Source organism: Gracilinanus agilis, chromosome 2 (assembly GCF_016433145.1).
Source record: "Gracilinanus agilis isolate LMUSP501 chromosome 2, AgileGrace, whole genome shotgun sequence".
NCBI classification, from domain to species: Eukaryota; Metazoa; Chordata; class Mammalia; order Didelphimorphia; family Didelphidae; genus Gracilinanus; species Gracilinanus agilis.
The window spans coordinates 394560720-394579333 of NC_058131.1; the positions used below are offsets into that span (position 1 = coordinate 394560720).

Consider the following 18614-nt stretch of genomic DNA (forward strand, 5'->3'; position numbering starts at 1 on the left):
CAGATGAATGACTAGCTAGTCATCCCTCTCCCATTTTGTATTTGTAAAGTTGATTTTTGAACCTGAGAATGAAATTTTACATTTATCCTCAACTTGCATCTCATTAGATTTAGTTTCACTTTCTAGATTCTTAGAACCTTTTCTTTTTCTGATTCTATTATCCAATGTGTTAGCTATCCTTTCTAGCTTTCCATATTTCTAGTGTCATCTGCAGCTTTGATAATTCAACTGAGTCTCTATCCAAGTGATTTATAAGAAAATGTAAAAAAGCATAAGACTAAGTACAGATTCACAGTGTGCTCGACTAGAGACCTCTTTCCTATCCAACATAGAAATATTTATTAATTTCCAATTACATTTAAAACAATTTTCAGCATTTATTTAACTGATTTCTTGAGTTACAAATTTTTCCTCCCTCCCCTTTCTAAGATAGCAAGCAATTTGATATAGGTTATATATGTGTCATGCAAACCATATTAGTCATGTTGTGAAAGAAAACACAAGTCCTACAAAAAAAAAATAAAGTAAAACATAAAGAAAAGTATGTTTTGATCTGCATTCAGTCCCCATCAATTGTTTCTCTGAAGGTGCATAGCATTTTTCATCATAAGTCCTTTGGAATTGTGTTACATCATTGTGTAGCTGAGAAGAGCTAAGTCATTCACAAATGATTATTGTAAAATATTCCTATTATTGCGTATAATGTTCTCCTGGTTCTACTAACTTCACTTTGCATAAATAAATTGTCTTTCCAAGTTTTTCTGAAAGCATCCTGCTCATGATTTCTTATAGCACAAATACCTGCACTATAGTGCCTACTTCACATGTCTTCATCTTGTCTAGATAAACTATATCTAAAATTTTCTTTGTGTCCACCAATCTAAAAGCACATTGATGAAAATGAGGTTATTGTGGTTTGACCTAATCTCAATGAAATTGTATTGGCCCTTTGTGATAATCCTTTTCTAGATGTTCATTAATCATCCTTCTCTAGATGTCCATTAATCATCCTTCTTAACAAACACTTCTAAAATTTTGCCAGGAGTAGAAGTCAATCTTATTACCTTATTGGAATTTAGTTTAAATTTTTTTCTCTTTTTTTGGAAATCAGGATAAAGTTTTTCTTTCCTAGGACTCAGGCACCTCTCCCATTTTCCATCATCATTCCAAGATCACTGACAAAGACTTCGCAATCTCTTGGAGTAGTTCTTTCAATAACATGGTAAGTACTTCTAAATACTCCTAAATTTGAACTGCTGAAGTTCAAGTTTAACCTCCCTTACTATCTCCCTACTCATCTTAGGTTTCAATTCTCTTACCTTAATTCCAGGGGTATTTTGGAGTCAGCTTGATTATTAAGTTTTCATTATGAACATATATACCTAGAAATTGACAAATGCTACAAATCAGGAATTGATTTGTTATTTTGTTTTATTTGTCTGGACTTAAGAAAGTGACAGAAAAATGTTAATAATGCAAATTTTTTGGGATAGTCAATTGTGAAACATTTGCCAGCTTTATTCTTTCATGTATCCATTATCTCACTTAGTGGGTATAACCTCCACAACTGTGTAGAACACAGCCTATTTATACCTCCTCATTTTCTGTGACTTTAGTTCCATGTCTCCCCATAAATTCTCCACAAGGCAAGACATAGGGCCAGGACCTTTCTCCTGTATCTCTGGACAGTATATGGATAACAAAGGACCACAAAAGATGTACTCCTCTTTCTCATTACTTTACTGGTCCATCTCCTTTTCTCACACATCTTTGTTAATCTTTAATACTTCTGGTGTGCAAATCTTCATTGGTCATGCCTAACAGACTATTTATACTTGTCATTTCTTTCTCCATTGTTCTTTGTGTGATCTACAGTTTTAATTCTTGAGACTCTCATCTCTTAATCTCTTCGGATTAATTTGCTGCTGCGTAGCATTACTAGGAGAATACTGGTATTTAAAAGATGGACATTTGTTTCAGAGAGAAACCGGGATTGTTAAACGCATTGTGCCATTTTCTAAATGCAATCCAGCCTGCCTTTTTCTCCCATTTAATTTTAGACCCAAGATATCTATAGTGATAGGGCTTACCATTCAACTGAATATCATTGTCTGGACAATTGTAAGACTTTATCCTCTTGTGGGTTGTTTTTTTTTCTATAAAGATAGGGTCAAACATTTAACTGATAATGGATTTTACTGAGGAAGCTCAATGGGATGGAGGAACACTGGGACTGAACCAAGCATATACACAGAGGAGATCTGTGCTGGAGGTGACAAAATTTTAGGATACTAAGGAATGTATTCATAAAATATCTGCAAGAAAAGAGAATATCAACACTTGGAAAAATATCTTAGATGCTATTACTATGAAAATGATAATGCAGTGTTAATAGCTATCAACCTGCTTGCTTACTTTTTCATCTCTGCAAAAATTTTTATGAGAAAATTTAATAATATTAATGATAGTTGCCATTTATATAGCACTTTAAGATTTACAAAACACTTTATATGCATTTCATTCTCATAATAGCTCTGTCAGATAGGACTTTTTTTTTTTACTATTCACATGTTACAGATGAGGTAATAGAAGATTAAATGACTTTCTCAGTATCACAAAGCTAATAGCTATCTTTAGGCAAGATTCAAACCTTCTGATTGCAAGTCCAGCTATAGAAACATCAAGAGCCTCCTTGATTATGGCATGAGAAAGGAACCTACTTTTGCTTCCATTTTAAAATATATGCATATATGATATAGTATATATATAAATATATATATACTTAACATATAATACATATAAACTATATATTTTATACTTATATGTATATGCAGCCACTTTGACGTCTTTAGACAACTCTCCTCTTTTCCTCCTTAAGAATTATTTCTTTTCTTGTATATAGAATTTAATTTTAAAGAACTTCCCATTCTTGGTCTGACTTTTCCTGTAGAATTTTAATATAAGGGATTCTACCTAGCCGTTTTCTGGACATTGAAATCTATTGTCTCCAATTTAAAAAATATGGCCCAGATTTCCTCTCCTCTATCACAGATTCTAAGATGGAATGGCCATTTCTCCCCAAGGCTCCTTGCAACACTACTTATAGCAAGTAGCACCTTTTGTATTAGTAACAATTAGATCCAAAACAGACATTTCTGTCCCTTTTCCCAGGTCATCTTCTAGACAGCATTTTTTGCCAAGGAAGGTACCCTCTCAACCCCTATTCACAATCCACTCTAATTCAGTATTAGAATGTAAGACTTTGATAAGCAGGAAATCTATTTTTCTATTTAAATCCCCAGGACTTATCCCAGTATTTGACACATAGTTAAGTAGTAAGGGCTTAATAAATGTTCTTTCATTCATTACTCAAATCTTTTTATCTTTTTAAGGACAAAATTATCAATAGCAAGTTACAAAATTACTAGCTACTCTCCTTCTGAAAGATCTCTAACAGACATCTAGATAATTGAAGTTTCCATCATTATATGCCATTATGCCAGACTCATACTCTGTTTCAAAACTCCTCATCTATTTCCTCCACCTGTCTGGGTGGTTTGTAGTATATATCAGATAGTATCTTTTTCTTTTTTCTGCTTCTTTTGATCTTCAGCAAAATATGTTCTCATCATACATCCTCCCTTTGTTGTCTTGATTTTTCTCACAAAGGTGTATTTTCTAAATATATACTACTACTAATCCTCAGCTTTTCATTTTGAACTAGGTATAAGATTCCAAAGCCTTTGTTCAGTCATCTTTCTTGTCCTATAAAGTTTTAGTACTATCTATGAGGTCAAAATTATTTACCTATATGAGGATCATCTCATATAGCTACTTTCCTAGACTTCTGACTTGTTGAATATGTATGTGAGGTTAAGTGACAATTAGCAAAAGCCTGAGCAGGGCTTTCACAAAATTCAGGCCTTGTAATTCTAAATTTAGTTCTTTTCCAACAGATTATGCTGCTGAGACAATCTTAATGTCTGAATTGGCCTAAATCACTCCCTATGTGAAACATATTTTTGGATAAAGAGCTAGCCCTGGAGTTAGAAAGACTAGAGTTCAGATGTGGCTTGGACACTTACTAGATGTATGGCCCTTGGCAAATCACTTACCCATGTTTGCTTAAGTTTCCTAATTTTTCAAATGTGCTGGAGAACTCAGAAATGGCAAACCACTTCAATATCTTTGCCAAGAAAACCCTAAATGGGTTATGAAAGTTGGGGTATGACTAAACAAGAAGTCAAAGAGAAGACGCAACTCTGTATTGGTAAAGGAAGTCTCTTACCAGGAACACCCTACATTGATGAAATCATAGGCCTGGTAAAACAAACAGCAGACATTTCATAAATATATTTTTAAGTAGCATTCCAGTCATCTGGAATTCCATAATATGCAGATAAAGCAAAATCACAGGGAAGCTGATCTTTCCTTCCTAAATCATTCGAGGGCACATTTCCAGACTCTTCTTCCAGAGAAGATATTGGGTTTTTCATATAACCTACTAAATTTCAGCTCCAGGGTACATGCATTTTCTTTCTGGGGGAATCAAAAAGCATAAGTTTCCATCTGGTAGAAACATTTATTCTTCATTAAAATCTAATGGCAATTCCCAACGTCAGTTTAGAACTTGTTTTCCCCATTTTTTTCCAACTTCAAATACTTTCTAAATTGTGTTAGCTGATGCATTGTATGTATATAATTAACTGGCAGGTCTCCCTGGGCTCATTTAGCTAAACTTGTGGAGTTTAACTGAGCAAGACAATTGCTGATGTCTCTCCCTGTGGTGACACCCACTGAAATGAATACCTGAAACAGAAAGAAACAAGTGAAACTGTTTCCCCCCCACATTGTTTTCAGATGATATTTATTCCTCATATCTGGGCAGAACTATATGATGGAGGTAATTATCACAGTTTGTTTCAAATGCATGGTTGATTTGCAAAAGGAAAATGAAGAAAACGCCATAAATGTTTTCTTTCCAATCAAAGAAGTCAGTCTGAAGGGTCTAAGAAAGACATCAGGAATAGCAGGCTGTCTTTTTAATTGAGCCGCTCGGAATCCCCACTGGATTGCAATGCATCTCACTGGGTGTACAACTTCCGTATACTTCAAAGGGCGTTCCCTGCCTAGAGGAAATTCAAATGATTCTTAGAAGGTGATGTCTTTAAAGACCAAGCAAGTAAAAAGCTAAAGCAATTTTGCAGGTTAGAGAAAATTCCAGGGACTGAGCATAGGAATGTTTTCTCATCAGATTCGCAGTTCACTGTAAGGTACTTCCATTTGCCCAGAAAGACACAAACACTCTACCTTTTAGTACTTGGGAGTGTCATTCCTTTGGAATTGCATATCCTTTGCTTCAGATAGGAAGGGAGGTGCCACACTTGCTAATCCTCAGTGAGCCCTGACTACATCTCTTAAGGCAATCCTTGGCTCTGCGGGCTACCACTCCCTAGTCCCTTCTCCCCTTCCCCCCCCCCCCCCCCCCGACAATTTAGGAAAATAAACCAGAGTAGCACCAAAGAGGCACCAGAAACAGTCTACAAAGGGAGCCTGGATGTAGGCTTCACACGGACCCAAAGAACAATCTTTCCCCTTTATCTCTCCACCTACTCTCACCCTCCAAAATCCTTTGAGGATGGAGCCGCTTATATGGCTCCTGGAAAATCCAGCGATATAGGGGATTGGGGCGTGTTCCCTCATTCGGGTACTAGCTCACGATCCCCGGTAGCCTAGACCCGGAGGAGCTGTTTGGGAGAGAGTAAGGTTGGCAAAGCCCGCTGCTGCTCTGGGTAACCTGGCGAGCCGGGTGCCGCCGCTTTGCCAGGTGTTGGTGGTGTGCGGGCGCGCTGCCTGGCTTAGCTCCACTGCAGCAGGAAGGAGCTGCCATCGCCACTGGGGGAAGAGTTGCCTGGGCTGCTGACGCGGTTGGACAGAGGCAAGCTGTAGGGGAGGAGCCTGGGCTCTAAATGCTGCAGCCTCCAGTACAGCGCCCCGGCAGCCGCCTCCTGCTGCAGCCGAAGAAACCGTAGTGGCTACAGCAGAAAGCAGAGGAGGCAGCAGCGGCAGCGGCAGCAGTGGCAGCAGCAGCAGCGGTAGCTGTAAGCGCACGCGTGTGGGTGTGAGTGTGTGCACCCGCCCGCACGCCAGCCTGGCCGCAGGGGCCAGCCCGGCTCCCAACCCCCCAGCCGGCGTTTCTATCACCGCCCAGTTAGAGCCACCCACCCAGAGCGGAGACCTAGACCCTCTCCCTGCGTGGAGTGGCGTGGCGTGTTGGGGCGAGCTTCGGTCATCCTAGTCCACCTCTCCACCCGAGGGAGTCCCGATCCAGAAAGACACCATTTTGTAGCTGGACGCTTTCCGAAAAGGGCGGCGGGGGGGTGGGTATCTTTGGTGCCACTGCCAACCAGGGGGGACCTGTTGGGCATCTCTCCCCAGAACGCGAGCTCCTGCCTACTCCGAGCATCTCCTCCCCGGGCTGGACCAGATCTTGCCCGGCTCAGCGCATCCTTCCAGAGCGACAGTAGCTGCTGCAGCATCTCTGGCAATCGAATCCCTAGGAAGTGGTGGCGGTAGTAGCCGCAGCAGTGTTGAAAACCTCGAGTGTAGGAGGTGACATTTCGAATTCTTCTCTTCTCTTCGCTCTCCTCCTAATCCTCCTCCTGCTCTCCGGGAAGGACTATGCTGTGCTCCCTCCTGCTACCCTGTCCCCCTCTCCTCTGAGGCTGGTGGCGGGGAGAGATCATGGATACTTGTCTGCTGGCTTTTAGTTTCCACACAAGTAACCCTGCTGTCAATGGAGGAGGACATTGATACCCGCAAAATCAACAACAGTTTCCTGCGAGATCACAGCTATGCTACCGAAGGTAATGCCACCAGCCGCATTTAACCCCGTGGGGCCTCCGCTGAGAGGAACTTGTGGGGTGCGAGCATTCTAGAAAGCGGGGTTGGTGGTGCAGGGGACCGGAGGGTAATGAGCATCGTGGGAGAAGAGCTCCCTGCCCAGCAGCTCTGGGGTTGGGGTGGAGAAGGGAGTGTGTGTGACTGGGGGCTCCGCCTGCAGGCTCCTCTGCTATGTCAGCGATCTTGCGCCGCTTTGACCATCCAGGGCCTGCCTGGGGAGATCAGGTTTGGAGCAGCAGGTGGACCAGGAGCGCACTTGAGTTAAAGGCCCGAAGAGGGGCCATATCTCGAGGGTCATTTTCCAAATAGAAGATGACCCCAGAGAATCTTAAGTTGCCACCCCCACTTAAGGTGATCAGGCTTCGAAGGTTGAATTGAGATGGACTGGTAGGTGAAAGGCTCTGAAAGGCAGCAGAATGTTGGTGCATGCCTTAGCGATTCTGTGGAAGGCAGGCTTTCATTTCCTGACCATTTATCTCTCAGACCCGGTGGATACCTGGGTTGGCTATCAGTCACGCAAAGGCCCTCTGCAAACAAGGACTATGCAAAGAATAGAGTGGTTGGGGCATGGGGGACATAGATGTAGGTAGTGAGTCCTATCTAGTCTGACACGTGGGGCAAGGAAGACAATCAGCTGTCCTTAAAAAATTATGATTATGAATTCTGCAGGGGCAGTTTTTGCTGAATCAACAGCCAGCAGGAAGGAAGTATGCTCAGCAGCCCAGCTTTGCCAGGAGGTGAAATTGTCTTTGCTTCCTCACTCAGCTTGTTCTTGGATTAACCTAAATCCTAAGCAGGCTGGCAGAGCCGGCAGGTGAATTTTCAGTATTCTTTGGTGTGGAGGTTTTCTTAAATTCCAAAACTTTTCCATTGCTGTTTTTCATTTCTATTCTTCTGCCCTAAAACCTATGGATGCTGACTATATAGAAATGTAGATACACACACACACACACACACACACACACACACACAGAGCCACCATCATCTTTCCTATTTTCATTGCTGCATGCCTACAGCACTGGGCACTGTAGAGTAATGATTGGATTGGGTCTCCATAGACCTCCTTCTGTTCCTTGATAAGGGAGATAGAATATTAATCTTGGAGTCAGGAAACCTGGTTTCTTGAACCAGCTTCATCACAACCAGCCACCAGATCTTGAGTGAGCCTTTTACTCTCCGGGACCCTTTCCTTCCTTCTCATCTGTAAAATGAAGGAGTTGAAGATCATCATTAAGCTCCCTTTCAACCTAAAAGTTATGATTTTCAAGCTGTGTTCTTTGGGAGTTCATTCATGGTCCGAGAGAGAGAGAGAGAGAGAGAGAGAGAGAGAGAGAGAGAGAGAGAGAGAGAGAGAGAGNCTCTCTCTCTCTCTCTCTCTCTCTCTCTCTCTCTCTCTCTCTCTCTCCCTTCTCTCTCCCTCTCTCTTTCCCTCTTCCCCCCCCCCCCCCTTTCATTTCCTATTTCCTACTATGTTCTAACTACACTGGCTCATTTTTGCTATGCAAACTTGGTATATACTATCATGCCTTCTGGTCTTTGCACTGGCAGTGCTTCATGCCTGGAATGCACTCTCTCCTCATCTCTGCAAGAGAATCATTATTTTCTTCAAAGCTCAACACAGACACCACCTTACTTGATCCTCAGGCTCCTTTGGCTCTCTTCTTCCTCAAATTATCTTTTACTTGTCTGTCTCTGAAAATGTTGCCTTACCTTGATGGAAAAAGGCAGACTCCTGAGGACAGGTATTTTTGCTTATTTGTTCTGTCTTTTCTTTGAACCCCAGGACCAGTGCCTTGCACATAATGCTTAACAAATATTTGTTGGATTGGATCTGTATTAAAATAATTATATCTGATTGGCTTCATCACTGATCTTACCTTACTGTGAGACATAAGAGAAAAAGGGATCGAAAGATAAAATGGAATTCAAATATTAGGGGGAAAAATAATGAACTTGGGATAGAATATGCTACATCATTTTTCTCTTGGCCCATCATTGAAAATTTTTTAGTTAACACAGCTAGTGAGAGGAAGAAGAATTGCTTCTTTTTCTGCTTGGACACCTTTAGGGGACACTCAAAAAGCCCCATCAACTTTTCTCTGTTTACTTTTTAAAACCATTTTTACCACTCAATTGAAACAGCTCTGTTTGCTCTGATTCTAAGGCCTTACTTCTCTTTGTGCTCCCCTTTGGGTTTCTTTCACTGGTTTCTTTCCTTTCCAACTGCTCAGATCTCTTGACAATTTAAAAAAATTCTCATTTGCTGTTACCTCTGCCCTGGATGATCTCTAAGGTCCTCTCAGCTCTCAGAGTCTTATGTAGCTCTGCCCTCAGCTCTGATCATTCCACACTGCAGTATTCTATTTAAAGCTGAAAGGCTTTTGCTGGGTAGTTAGTGTGAAGGACTCTAAGCTCAATTTGCATTCTAAGTGGTAGCTGCAGGCAAGTTCTTTCTATGGAGAACTGGAAAACTGCTATAGGCCAGTTTTACCTTAGGTGCTTGAGTGTTATTTTTTTTAGGCTGGAGAAATGAATTCCTAATGTGTATGCTTGTTAAAGGTATTTCATATCTTGGTGTCCTTTCTTTAGTTTTGTTAGTGCTTTGGTATATTTCTAATGGATCCCTTTCTTCTCTTTCCTAAGTGTTCTGGTACCTTTGCTTGCTTCACTCACACATATACCTGAGGAGAGAACAATTTACAGCCATTTTCTTCATCTTTTTTTCTTTTCTTTGGTCTGGACTTAGGATTTCTTTGGTGTCTTTGGTGTAGAAACTCTCTTCATCAAAGTAGATCTGGACCCGCTCAACAATTTTCACTGTTAGGGGATTGCCTGGGGCAGCGAGAGGTTAAAAGGCTTGTTCTTAAGTCCTCTTGTCACTGTGTGTCTGAAGTGGACTGTAAGCCAGGTCTTCTGTCTCTGAGGCTGGCTTGCTATCCTTTATACCAAGGTGCCTCTATTACTTATTCATCCATTCATCCATTCATATACTATTCTTATTGTTGTTGTCATTCATTTTGTGAAGTTCCTGTTTTCATCTGTGCTTGAATGCCCTTTGGGGGTAACTTTGAAGGGATTTTCTGCCCCCCCCCCAAGGCTCCTAAGAGAGAGTTATGGGAAAGTGTACTAGATCTGCCTTCAGACACTTCCTAACTGTGACCCCCCATTGTCTAGCCCTTACAGCTCTTCTGCCTTAGAACCATACACAGTATTGATTCTAAGATGGAAGGTAAGGGTGTTTTTATTTTTTTTTAAGTGAATTAGAATGAACACATGGAAAGACTGCACAAAGAGGGCAAGGAGCCATGGGTTTTATTTTTAAGAGCTTCTCTAAACGAGGCTAGGAGGCACGATGAATTCTCTCCTAGGTTTGGGTTTAGGAAGACCTCAGGCACTAGACTATGCTGCCAGGACAATCTTAATGTCTGAATTGGCCTAAATCACTGCTGTGGGCCATATATCTTTGGGAAAAGAGCTAACCCTGGAGTCAGGAAGGCCCGAGTTCAAATCTAGACTCAACCACTTATTAGCTATATGACCATGTAATCTCTGCCTCAATTTCCTTATCCAGAAAATGGGGATACTAATTGTGCCTATCTTCCAGGATAGTTGTAAGAAGCAAATGAGGTAATAATTGTAAAGTGCTTAGCACAGGCTATAATTATATATTTATACATTTTACATATATATTTATGTAGAACAGTGCTATATAAGTGCTCTATAAATGTTGGCTTTTATCATCTTAGTTTCATGCAAATTTCTTGGGTTGCCATTAGAAGCGAGAACATCATCTCCCTGGTTACCCACACCATGTCCATAGTTCCTTCCTGGCTTTTATTCCCTTCTCCCCTCTATTCCTTGTGAGGCAGGGATTTTAGGAGATTTGGCTTAAATCTGCTTCCTCAGTGCTGGAACCTGAGCAGCCTCTTCTCTCTGTACACATTACCCTTAGTGGATTGAATTCCTGAGCATTCAGTGTGTGCTTCTAGAACAGTCTCCCTGTGGGGTAGGGTGTGGTGAGGAGCAGGAGAGGTATTGTCACTGTTTTTCCAAATATCTCATTGATTAGAAGGAGGCAGGTGGTGAGTGTTGTACTAGATAACCTCTTCCAGATCTAAGAATATGATTTCTGGGAAATGTTAAATATACACACACAACATAAAAAATACTACAGAGGAAGCTTACCCCCACCTCAATCCCTAATAGCTGCCATTTTAGGGAGTAGGAACAGTGGACCTTTGGTGAAGAGAAAGGAGAGATTGATAACACTAGGCAAGTCCATGAAATTGGTTTTGAAATGAGGATTCTGGGAAGACTTAAATAAAAGAAGACAGAAGTATCTGAAGGAAGGGATTCATTGTTGCTCCATAAGTTATTTTGATATTTGTATGCAAATTCCAGATCAGAATAATATTTCAAATGCATATGGATGAACGTTTGATCTCCTCTGTGCTCAGGAATGGGAGGTGGGAAGAAGCCCCCTTTTGCTATTGTAAATGACCTTTCTGGAGCTGGGAAATGTTTTGCTCCTAAACGTAATGACCAGAGTGCATTGAAAATCACTAGTAGGTATTCATTATTATCCTGCTAGTCCCCAGTGGCTTTCCCAAGCCCTTTTAAGAGTGCCGGTCAGAAATGTGCCAATGAACCTGAGGTGAATAATATTAAGACAGGCCTGTCAAAATGTTTCTACTGCTCAATGAAAAGTGCTTGCCTAATGACTGAGTTTCTTGGACTTTGGCATTTGAAGAGTAGATGAAACTCCAGTTGGGTATTGAGCTAGACTTAGAGAATCGCAGCGGTGAGGAAGAGCTGCTGAGAAACCAAGGGGGAAAAAATGAAGGCTTTTGGTTTATCCCCTGGACACATTTTGATGGCTACAAAGAGTGGTTGAAAAACAAAGGCTAGTGCAAGTCAAAGCTATCTAGCTCTCCTATGTACTTTTTGGGTTCCCAGCAACTTTTTCAAATGAAAAGTCCTTAGCTAGCTTTCCCTTAGCACCTTGGCTTCTGGTAAGAGAGCTGGGATATTGTGCCAAAGGAAAGCTGATGGAATTTATTTATTTTTAAAGTTCTTACCTTCTATCTTAGAATCAATACTGTGTATATGTTCCAAGGCAGAAAGAGTGGTAAGGGCAATGAGGGTTAAGTGACTTGCCCAGAGTCACACCGCTAGAAGCCTCTGAGGCCAGATTTGAACCTAGGACCTCCTATTTCTAGGCCTGGCTGTCAATCCACTGAGCCACCCAGCTGCTCTCAAGCTGATGGAATTTAGCAGGAAAGTTACTGGTGTCTATATAGCTAGACTCTTCCTTGTAAGCCCATGGCAACAAATGCAATGGTCTCCTGGATACTGGAGAGGAGAGAATATCTGTCCATCCTTCTAATCCCCTACCTCTAATTTTCCCCACATTCTAGGTTCCCATGCTCAATTGTTGCCAGAGGGAATGGGGAGGAAGTTTTCATTACATTTGTAGTGTGGACAGAGATGTGGCTGAATTAGTTGGGAAACATAGAATTGCCCTTTGCATGCAAACATGCTGGAATTCCAGCAATGTTTTATGCCAGGCTAGCCCACTTTCCCTCTCAGAAGGGTAGAATCTAGTTCATTTAGCTTTTCACTCTCAAAGGACTAAATTCCCTTCTTTTAGGCCAGGAAGGTCATAGGGCTCAGAAACTGCAAGAACCTTAAAGATGATTAGGTTTTAGCCCAGGTAGGAAGAGTTCAGGTTGGCATATGCCACAGCTGAGGCTAGCTAAGATAAGGTAATCCAAGTGTGGTGTCCGTATTCATTTAATCACTATGGCAAGATTTCTCTTTAGAAAATAGTTTTTGGGAAATGGAGAGGTGTCAGGGGTCATTTGGAGTTTCTGAGATTGTATGCCAGGTGGAATAAGGGCTTTAATATCTTTGATCTCCTAGATGTTGCAAAAAAAGAGAGGTATACCCTAGGAATCAAGGAGAATGAAAAAGCTATATGAGAAGATGGAGGATAAAAAAACTAAAAGTAGTGAAATCTAGGAGAACTGGGATAGACAATAGAGGTGCAAGGTCAGCCAGTAATGGTTATGTGTGTAGGTATGATGTCTGTAAGGTCTTTATTATATCTGGGTTGAGCTTCAGACCAGGAAGTTGTCTTGAATACCCAATATAAAAGTGTTACCATTTATGTTCCAATGAATCTTGATTAGTATGTATAAACCTGGAGTGTTCTCGTTGTCTCTTCATCAGGATAGTTGAAGGTTTAGTTCTGGGATCCTCAGCCCAAGAGGACAGGGTCCGTACCTTAACTACATAGTCTTGTATTTCTGCTAGCATCTAGCATAGTGCTTTGCACAAAGTAGGTGCTTTATAAATGGCCTGTGAGTGAAAGGATGAATGAAAGGAAATGGCAATATGATGGGGGAAAAAGAGAGGAGGTAATTTCAATTTGGCAGTCCTAATGGATTGAAAGATTGAATTATCCTCCTTGGTTTCTGGTATTAACTTTGGTGGGACTTTGAAGAAAATAGTATTCTACAAGAACTCTAAATAAGCCACTTTATCCTTTAAGGCTATGCAGAATGGCCCTAAGGTAAAAGACTTATTTGTTTTGACTATATCAAAAAAGTTACTGTTAACCTTTCAATTTCTTTTCTTTTTTGAAAAATATTTTATTCCTCAATTTCATGTAAAATAAATTCTAAATATTCATTTATTTTTTAATTTTTTAATTCCAAATTCTCTCCCTCCTTCCCTTCCTCCCCTTGCCACTCTCTGAGTCAATAAGCAATCTGTTAAAAGATTTTACCTCTGCAATTATGGAAGACATCTTTATGTTTTAATCCGTTCATGGAAGAGATCTCAAACAAAAAAATGAAGAAAAAAATATAGTATGTTGTGGTCTGCTTTCAGACTCCAACAGTTATTTTCTCTGGAGGTGGAATTTTTCATCATGAATCCTCTCTGTTGATTTCTAGTTTTACTTTCTTCCTCTTTAAAACTGGGACAAATTCTGAGTACCTATCTGTCTTCAAAGACTTTTGAGGACTCTGACATTGAGGAAAAGCTTTTGAGGCTCCCCTAAAAGGACTGTGATATGAAGAAGGGCAGTGAGGTTTGGTGATAAGAGATAATCTAATGTAAGGGCATGAAGACTTGAATATGATTCCTACTTTTTCTACTTACAAGCTATAGGACTACTGGCAAGTGATTATATACTTTCTACATTCCATTTTCTCCTCTATAATATAAACTGAGATACTGATACCTGGAGAACTTACTTTAGCAGGCTTATTATAAGAGTCAAATAAGATAATATAAATAACTGCAGTTTGTGGATGTCAGCTTTTAGCCTTTTATTATTACTAGGATAGGAATATTCATCAGTTCAAGGAATGTTGTTTGATTCCACTGTGAGGTATGTAAATACCTTTTTTTTTCTAAATATCTGAAATTGAAGACACTCTAAAGACCTCATACTTTTCCAAGGGGAATGAGGAGAAGAAATTCACATAAAAATTCTTTTACATTCATATTATATTTTGAAGTGCTTTACTGACACTTTACATTCATTAGTTTTTTTGAGTCCCACAAAAATCCTGTGAAGTAGGCACTATATTACCTCCATTTTCTAGATGAGAAAACTGAGGTGAGATTCAAATATGTCTTCCTGACTACAAGCCTAGCATTCTAGCCATTATGCTGCCGATTTCACAAGAATTAAACCTGGTCAGGGCAGCTGGGCAGCTCAGTGGATTGAGAGCCAGGCCTAGAGACGGGAGTTCCTAGGTTCAAATCTGGCCTTAGACACTTCCCAGTTGTGTGACCCTGGGCAAGTCACTTAATCCCCATTGCCTAGCCCTTACCACTCTTCTGCCTTGCAGCCAATGCATAGTATTGACTCCTAGACAGAAGGTAAGGGTTTAAAAAAAAAAAAAAAGAATGCCACCTGGTAAACATTTGACTAAAATAGGATTCTTTTTTAAAAAAGTAGTGTTGTTTTTGTTGTGATAGATTCTGACCTAATCTAAAGGGGATAGTGACAGTAACTCTGACACTGGTTGGGATTTCTATTTTAAAGACCCTTCTATGTAGGACCTGAAGCCACAGGAGTCAATGACTAATCAAGGGTAGCTATTTCCTCTGCCTGGAATGTACTCCCTTTTCACCCCAACCTGTCAATCCTTCTCTTCTACTTAGGCTCGGCTCAGATGTTAAACCATTCTTTTTTTTTTTTAAACATTTATTAATATTCATTTTTAACATGGTTACATGATTCATGCTCCTACTTTCCCCTTCACCCCCCCACACTCCCCCCACCCATGGCTGATGCACATTTCCACTAGTTTTGTCATGTGTCATTGATCAAGACCTGTTTCCAAATTGTTGGTAGTTGCATTGGTGTGGTAGTTTCGAGTCCACATCCCCAATCATGTCCGCCTCAACCCATGCGTTCAAGCGGTTGTTTTTCTTATATGTTTCCTCTCCTGCAGTCCTTCCTCTGAATGTGGGTAGCGTTAAACCATTCTTAAAATGCCTTCTCTGATGTTCTCTCCCTCTCTCCTTCTCTCTTCCCTTTCTCTCTCTCCCCTCTCTTTTCCTTCCCTTTCTCCCCTTCTCCCCCCTCCCTCTTTACATTTTCTTATAACATTTTGTCTCAATCTCACCTCTTTGCTTATATTTATCTGTGTATATCTCAGTTTCTTCTTTTTAAAACACAAACTTTTTGAGGGTAGGGACGGTATCATTTTTCATCTTTGTATTCCCATCAGCTAGCAGTATATCTTGCTCATAAATATTATTTGAAGAGAGGGACTGAGAAGAGATGGTTGCCAAAGCTTTCTGCAACTGGTCTTGGCTTAGCTCTGCAACTAGACTGTCGGGTGGCAGCCCAGGACACTGAAAGGAGACATTTGGTGGAGTTGTTGGCAGGAGCTGCCTTGCTGCAGGGACTAAAGGGAATCTCCTGAGTTGGAGAGAATCAGACATGCAGGCAAAGGTGGGACAAATAGCCATCTGGTGAACAGCGAGTGTTTTGCTGGTGCTGCTGGCCTAAAGAGGGAATACTAGCTACCTACCACAGAGGCTGAGCTCTCAATTACTGGCTTTGAATTGATACCTTAGAAGGTCTCCCTTGTGATAATACATTCTGCTTTACTAATTATCACCGTGGGCTTAACATGACCCCCTCTCCCTGCCCCCCAGCACAATACATGCAGCAGTCACTCAGGACCAATTGTTTATCATTATAATCCCAGAAAGAGGGATGAGTCAATAAATTATGGAAGACATTATGGAAAGTTCTTCAATGGGTTCAGGGAGGCATGAGCCATGGTCCCTGGCTTCAACAAGCATACCATCTGTTTAGAGAGACAGAACATAGGTCCATAAAAAGATTATAGTACAAGGCAGGACATGATAAGCAAGACACAGTGTTATAGGGAATAGAGAGGCAAGAGGATCTAGGTTCAAATCCTGTGACTGACATATATGGACCATATGACATGGAAGAGTTGCTTAACTTTTTTTTACCTGAGATAAGAGGCATCTCTGCTAGTGTAGCATTCCTAATTGCAGTCTGAACCAAATTAAAATACAACTGGGAAATATTTAACAAAATAAATGAAATATAATAAAACATAGATAATGTTAATATATGGTTTTCTAAGTCAATATGCAACCCAGAGGGATCCTTATGTATAGTTTAGGGGCCCTAGTTTCATTTTGAGTTTGACACCACTTCCCTAGATGACTCTCTAAAACAATGTTCTTAACATGGGATTAATGGATCTTCCCCTCATCCCTAAGGGATCTGTGGATAAATTTTGGGGACTCTGTAAGTTTGAATGCATAAATTTTTTTTTTAGTATTTTTTTTTAAGCCCTTACCTTCCGTCTTGGAGTCAATATTGTGTATTGGCTCCAAGGCAGAAGAATGGTAAGGGTAGGCAATGGGGGTCAAGTGACTTGCCCAGGGTCACACAGCTACAAAGTGTCTGAGGTCAGATTTGAATCCAGGACCTCCTATCTCTAGGCCTGACTCTCTATCCACTGAGCCACCCAGCTGCCTCCTGTCTCTTTCAATTATTTAAAAATATTCTATGAAAGGGATCCATAGCTTCACAAGATGACTGCCAGGGGGAAGAGGTCTAATATACCTAAAGGTTAAGGATATCTTCTAAGACTAGAGGCAAGGGGACAGCTGGGTGGCTGAATGTATAGAGAGTCAGGCCTGGAAATAAGAGACCCTGGGTTTAAATTTGGCCTCAGACACTTCCTAGCTGTGTGACTCTAGGTAAGTAACCCCATTCTAAGCCCTTATCGCCCTCTTCCTTACCTTAGAACCAATACTAAGGCTTTTAGGGGGGAAAGGGGGAAGACTAGAGATAGCAGAGTTGCTGCTCTTTCTGTATTGTGTTTCCTCCTTGGAATTCCCTATACTAATAAGAACATGGGTCTGGTTTCCTCCTTCTCCTAAAAATTAAAGCTCTGTGGTAACTGCCAAGTAATGAAATGAGTAGGAATTCAAAGAAAGTAAGAATAAACCCTCTAAGGTTTATCAGTGCTTTATATACATTATCTTATATCTAAGGCTTACCCTGCCAAATAGGGGTGTTTCATCTTATTCCCATTGCCCAGATGATGAACCAAAGATCAGAGAGCTTGCTTTGCTCATGGTTATACAGTTAAGTAAGTGTTGAACCTGGTATTGGAAACCAGGGTCTCCCATCTCCAAGTCTAGTGTTCTTTTCACTAAGGTGCCTCTCCAAGGAGAGATCACAACAACTTGAATTGATGATAGATGCATCCCAGAGGAGGTAGAACTTGGTCTTGACCATGAGAGAAGGGCAGGTGTTAGGCAGAGATGAGAGGGGCCATATTAGAAGAGGGGAAGGAGCCTGTGTACAAGCTCCATTGGCCTGGAAGCAATGGCTGGTAACATGACATTAGATGAACATTGCTGGAGCTAAGAGGTGGCCATGGGTTCCAATGTTCTATCAGAAATTGTGAACATATATATTCCCAACTCTTAATTCAGTAGGGATGTAGCTTCATTTTAAACCACTCCAAAATCTGGGGTGCTTATTTGATGGTAATCTAGTTTGGCATCAGGTTTTGAACCTTTTGGGGGGCTTTTCTGTGATTTTTAATATAATAAACATTGTAAGGTATCTTCTCATTTGCAAGACGTTCTACTTGGCCTAAGTGAAGTACTAGAATTTAAGAATACTTCCTGGGACTAAGCTGACACAGTATATACACATATACACACATATCCCCCCACACACATAAAACATATATGTACGTATACATGCACTTAAAATCCATAAGGTGAAGAAATAGAGATAATAGGATGAGAATTTTATTCTAAAGTAAAATTATAATATCTACTTACAAATATTTATATTTAAAGTATATTTGTATAGATAGAAGTTATAGTGAAATAATTTTTTAAAATTTGTGTCAATTGACAGGGCTGGTCTCGCTAGCAAATATGGAATGTTTTGCCCATAGAGGAGATAAGACATTTGCTTATCTTGTACAACTAACTATATATAATAGTATATAAGAGAGATCCAAATGAATTGACAACAGGCAGACTAAGCTTATAATAACTTTTTATGACTGGCAGATCATTCTCCATGTATTCTTTTGTTTTTGCATATTTGATCTCAATTTCCTTTTTTTTTTTTTTTAAACCCTTATCTTCTATCTTAGAATCAGTACTGT

General features: G+C 40.5%; 1 protein-coding gene across 2 annotated transcripts in view; it reads left to right on the forward strand.

The window, feature by feature from the left end:
- PPP2R2B (protein phosphatase 2 regulatory subunit Bbeta) overlaps nucleotides 1-18614 on the forward strand; it is a 468277-nt gene that overhangs the window by 170088 nt on the left and 279575 nt on the right. The window contains exon 3 of one of the 2 annotated variants that reach the window (XM_044661804.1): nucleotides 6678-6866. The exons of the other annotated variant lie outside the window; for it this stretch is intronic. Coding sequence (XP_044517739.1) covers nucleotides 6678-6866 — 189 coding nt within the window. The remainder of the gene's footprint in view (nucleotides 1-6677; nucleotides 6867-18614) is intronic. 2 annotated transcript variants of the gene reach the window in all.